This window comes from Nannospalax galili, unplaced genomic scaffold (genome assembly GCF_000622305.1).
Source record: "Nannospalax galili isolate Female #2095 unplaced genomic scaffold, S.galili_v1.0 scaffold786, whole genome shotgun sequence".
Classification (NCBI taxonomy): Eukaryota; Metazoa; Chordata; class Mammalia; order Rodentia; family Spalacidae; genus Nannospalax; species Nannospalax galili.
The window spans coordinates 1,660,714-1,666,370 of NW_008355774.1; the positions used below are offsets into that span (position 1 = coordinate 1,660,714).

Sequence of the window (5,657 nt, forward strand, 5' to 3'; positions counted from 1 at the left end):
TTGCAAAAATAAGCGGAAATATTGCTGACGGACCCAAAAAAGAAGACGCCGGGGGGGGGGGGGGGAGAACAGCTCAAAACCCACCTGGAGAACCTCCCACACCCTTAATCTCATTCACTGGCCCTATGTTCTCACCTCACTGCTCCATCACTACAGGCTGCAGCCACAAGGGGGCCAAAGCCAGGCCGATCACAGTCAAGTTCACAAATAGCCAGAGACATGTACCTACAGGAAGAACACAGCTGTCACGTAGAGCCTGCAAACCAAGGGACCTGCCTGGGGTTGCCCTGCAATGATCCTACCCCATTCCCCTGACTGGGAGTGCACATTACCTGGTCTCAGGGTCCACTTTGACCATGCGATGCCGGTTGCGCTGCCGGTCCCAGTATTCATCTAGCCGGTGTGATGACAGGTGCATGACATGGCAGGCAAGGCGGCTTGGGGTGCTAGGGTCAGGAGTGACCATGATGCTGAAGCAGTGCATCTCAGCTCGACCTCCTGCAGACACTACATGGGCAGTAAGACCTGGCCGAGGATCCTGTGGGCCACCTGGGGTGCCAATGCCCCACACTGCCACAGCACGCACAGAAGAGATGTGGTTACAAACAGCTGTGAGTGCGTGGGCTGATCCTGTGGTGGTGGGAAGTGCCAGGACACAGACAGTAGTGTCCTCACTACATGTGATGACGATGTCAGTCAGGCCAGGCCCCTCACTGCCAGGATCCAAGTAATCAGGATGCTCCAAGCTGGGTACCTCAAATTCAGGGCCCAGGGTGATGGTGCCCACACGTTTTACACATGTAATTTCTCGGCCATGGAGACCCTCTCGGAGAATCACGTGTGGCCGAGTGCAGCCACCTAGAGCTCGGTATAGCATGACATCCCCATCTTTGAGGTAAGCGAAGGCCATGGCTGCCTCAGTATCAGAGAAGGCCCAGGAGCGATGACCCCCACCACAGTTGACAATATGCAACTTCTCATGGGACCGGGGGCTCCACACTACAAATTCATTGGCATGGAAACCCAGGATGACCATGCTCCCATCAGGCACCATGCGGAGCCCAGCCACCCAGTTCATGCCTCGACAGGTCTTCTGCCTTAGGACTGGCTGGAGCTTGCCACCTTGCACAAAGAGCTGGTAGTAGCTGCCATCCCGCCCTGTGCTGTATACATAGCCACCATGGCAGGTAACTGAGGTCACACCCTGCTTCCCATGCAGAGAATGGAGGGTGGACACTGGGCCTAACCCAGTTGCAACATTCTCAGCCCCACCACTGCCACTGCCTGCTCCAGGTGCCTCAGGTCCAGTAATCGCCTTGATTCCAACCCTAGGATCCTTGAACAAACTTGGTCTGGCAGGGAATAGCAACACAGAGCCTCGGCGGTCCCCACAGACCAGGAAGTCACCTGGAGGCAGGAAGGCACTACATGTGTGCCATCTCTGCTTGCTTGGGGGTAGCAAGTACCGGCAACGTTCCTTGACAAAGATCGCTTTGCCAGAGGGTGCAGCTGAGATTTCCAAGCAAGCTACTACCCCACCAGGGCCTGAGGCCAGCAACAGAAGCTCCTCATAGCCACGCAGGGCCCAGCTTAGACTATGTACCTTCCCACTGAAGAGGTTCTGGTCCACAGCAGCAGTGGGAGTGTTGATGGGGACAACCTTGACACTACCCTCTCCGTTGGCCAAGGCACAAAGTCCAAAGCCCTCTGGCCCAGGAGCTGCTTCCAGCAGGCAGTAAGACTGAAAGTGGTTATCTTCTAGCAGCTGCTCCCAGCACTTGACCTCGAGATCATAGAGGTACAGGACCCCTGCATCAGTCACTGCCAGTACTCGCCAAGAACCAGCCAGAGTCACAGCCTTGAGGGTACCTGGCCGGTTAGGGGACTTGAAACAGAGAGCCGAGACCCCCAAGCCAGGGTACCCACGCCCTACCAGGTGCCACAGCCGAATGCCGGAGTCATCACCCCCAGTAATCACCCAGGCCTGCCTCTCATGAGTGGCTATGGCCCGGATCCCACGGCCCTGGTGACCCCGAAAGGCTTGAAGGATCTCACCTTCATGGCTCCATACCAAACAGACACAGTCCTCTCCTGCGCTGATTAGATAATTCTCTAAGAGCTTCACCTGCCACACACGGGAACTGTGTCCAAAGCAGTGCCCAATATTCTGCACCCGACCCCCAGGCACCCGCAGGTCGCCAACCTTCCAGATACGGACACTTCGATCTTCTGAAGCAGTTGCCAGCAGACCCTTGCTTTCCAGGTATGACATACTAAAGATGACACCCACATGTCCACTGACCCGCCGGTCAGGTGCCACAGGTTTGTTGTCTGTTAAAGCAGTTGCTGGGTACCAGACTAGGAGCTGGTTAGAAACAGCACCTGCCACTATGGTCAGTTCTTTCCAGGTGTCTCCAATCAGGCAAGCTGAGGAGAGGGTGCACCTGTCTGTGCAGGATACATCCTGCAACATGCACCCTATCACAGGGTCATACAGCACCACTGAGTTGTGGCCCAGGGCCAAGGCTACATTGCCCTCAAGCCAGCGTACATCCCAGATCCAGTCAGACATGTTCCATAGGCCAGATCTCCAGAGTTCCCGAAGATGGCTCTGACCCCAACTAATTTTCACAATTCGGAGACCCTTGCTCCCAAACACAGCTATCATGGCCTCTGAGTCAAGGTCTCCTTTGGGCTCTGGTCGCACCCGGAACCCATGTATAAGATAGTGGCCAAGCAGGTTCTGCACTCGCCTCATCAGCCGCAGATGCCCTCCAAAGTCCAAGGTGTACACCAGCATATCAGGCCCCTCACCTAGACAGAGGTAAAGAGCAGCATCAGAACCACTCATCTCTTTTATCTCTCTTTATTGCTCTCTCTCTCATTCTCTCTCTCTCTGAGGGGGTCTCTATGTAGCCCTGGCTGACCTTAAACTTACTATATAGAACAGGCTGGCCTTGAACCCACAGAGATCCTCTTGCTTTGAGTGCTGGAATTAAAGGGGTGTGCCACCACGCCCAGGTCCAGTTACCATTTTTTTTTTTTTCTGTATGCATGTAACGTACCATGTACGTGCAATGCCCAAGGAGGCCTGAAGAGGGCAGGGTATCAGATACCCTGGAAATGGAGTTGCTGCTATGTGGGTGCTGGTAATGGAACCCAGGTCCTCTGCAATAGCACCCAGTACTCTTAACCATTGAGCCATCTCTCCAGCCCCTCACCTAACTCTTTTTATTTATTTATTTTATGTGCATTGCCTGTGTGTAGGTAAGTGCACTTGTGTAGTGCAATGCCCTCGGAGGTCAGAGAGGCTGTTGGGTCCCCTGGGACTGGAGTTACAGACAGTTGTTAGCTGCCATGTGGATGCTGGGATTTGAACCCGGGTCTTCTGCAAGAACAACCAGTGTTCTTAACCACTGAGCCATCTCTCAAGCCCCAGCCATCACCTCTTAACTGGGATGACAGTAAAAAGCACTCCAACTACTCCCAGCCTGCAATTTCAATCTTCCATTCAGTAAACATGTACTAGGCATGGACTATAAATCAGTACTGAACTAAATGCTGGGACAGCAAGACATAGACCCTGTTCCTCTGGAATAGGGAGACATTACATAATATCACATAAACATATACAATTACAGTTTTGGTAAAGTTCCAAGAAAAAGTTACATTAAGTCACTTTAAAAACATAAAATGGGCTATAGGCTGGGGGTGGTGGCACATGCCTTTAATCCCAGCACTCGGGGCAGAGGCAGGAGGATCTCTGAGTTTGAGGCCAACTTGGTCTACATAGTGAGTTCTAGGCCAGCTGGGGTTACAGGGAGACTCTCTCAAAAAACAAAAATGGGGGGAGCACTTAGGGGTTAAGAGCACTGGGTGCTCTGGCAGAGGACCCAGGTTCAGTCCCAGTACCCACATGGTGGCTGACAACTGTTCCTCGAGATCTAGGGAATCCGATGCCCTCTTCTGGCCTCTGCAAGCATTGCATGTATATTGTACTTTATACACAAAAAATAAAAAGAAAGAAACCCACAAAATAAAAACTGGCTGTGATCAACCACACTTGTAATTCCAGTAGTTGGAGGATCAAGAGTTCAAGATCACCCTTGACTTTGACTACACAAGAGAATCTGAGGCCAGCCTGGGCTACATGAGAGCCTGTCTCCCTCCTCCCCCCTCCCCCCCCAAATATATATATCAAAAAATAAAACACAAAATGAACTGGACATGGTGGCCTACATCTGTAATCCCAGTACTTGGGAGCTGAGACAGAAGGATCACATGTCTGACATCAGCTTGAGCTACATTAGTGAGACTCTGTATTTAAAAAAAAAAAAAAGAGAAAGAAAGAAAGAAAGAAAACCTTTACAGGGTCTTCCTCACTGACCTCAGAGAGAAAGATCCCATCAAAGCCTAAACAATCTAGCTTCTGGTCACTTCTCCAGCTTTTCCTCCCAGGCCACTTCTGCTCCAGCCTCACAATATACATTCCTCATTCTCCCAGCCTCAAGGCTTCTGATATGTCACCTCGCCACCAGGAGCTCACCCCTCCCTTCAAGTTCACTCTTGTGTTTCCTGGGTTTCTAGGTTAGCTCTCCCCTCTTCCAGAGAGTTTAGCTCACTGAGGCAACAAAAGACTCCTAGCGCCCCCACGCCGTATTAACTCTTACTAACTCCTGACATTACCCCTAACCACACGACCCTCTTGGGGCTGATGGTGGCTAACTCAAAGCCCGACAATCAGTGCTACCTAGGGACTCTTATAAAACTTAACACCCACCATCACCAATGGCTAGTGGCTTCGGATCAGGCCTTACTGTTCCCAGGACTCTGACACCTCAGATCTCAGGCCTGTGCAACCAGACACTAAAACATGTGATTACCAACCCAATGGTCGGAGGACCCCAACCATCTCTCGGAAGGGACCTCAGCCCCAGCCTTTCCAGGTACTGCACTATTCAGAAAGTCTCCTGCGCAATTTTTGACCTTACCCTCCCTTCAGGCCCATCATCTTTGGAGGAGGAGCCTCATCCTACCCCCAGAGGCCACACCCCTGCCACGCCCCCTGGGACAACCCAGTCTTTGCCTCCCAGTACATCTCGTCCTGAGTTCATTTGGGGGTCCACAACCCCTCTCCCAACACTGACCGACTGCGTCTCTGCCCACCCTTTCCATGCTGGCTGCAATTTACGAAGGACTGCCATCGCCACCTTAGACTTTTGTCTCTCAAGCCCCACCCTCCTCAAGTGGCCAACGTTCCCGCCACCTCCAGGGCTGCTTTCTCATCTCCCACCGTCCCTTGGCCCCTGCTCCTCCTAGGACATCCTTTGTTTCTTCCCCACTACATGCCTAGCGCCAACCAAGGCTCACCCGCTAACAGCCGGTCCCCCACGCACTCCAGACCCGTGACCGGGAGGAGTATGAGCTCGGAGGTTGCCCGCGGCCAGACATAATCTCCGAGAGAGTCCATGACGGCGCTCGAGCCTCGGCAGCTGCCACGGCTAACAAGGCAGCTACGCTCTCGCGAGAACCAGCCCTTCTGGCCGCCGCCGCCGCCGCCGAGCCCCTAGCTACAGGTAGCAGAGACCAGGGCCGACCTTCCGCGGACGTCCAATGACCGCCCTCGACCTCACGCGATCGGCTCCCAATTGGCGGAG

At 53.3% G+C, this 5,657-nt stretch overlaps 1 protein-coding gene across 1 annotated transcript in view; it reads right to left on the bottom strand.

Moving 5' to 3' along the window:
* Wdr6 (WD repeat domain 6) overlaps window positions 1-5,592 on the bottom strand; it is a 7,285-nt gene extending 1,693 nt beyond the window's left edge. The window contains exons 1-3 of the mRNA XM_008853220.3: window positions 5,371-5,592; window positions 333-2,814; window positions 136-225 (exon numbers count right to left, since the gene is read on the bottom strand). Coding sequence (XP_008851442.1) covers window positions 136-225; window positions 333-2,814; window positions 5,371-5,470 — 2,672 coding nt within the window. The 5' untranslated portion in view covers window positions 5,471-5,592. The remainder of the gene's footprint in view (window positions 1-135; window positions 226-332; window positions 2,815-5,370) is intronic.
* Between the last annotated feature and the right edge of the window lie 65 nt (window positions 5,593-5,657).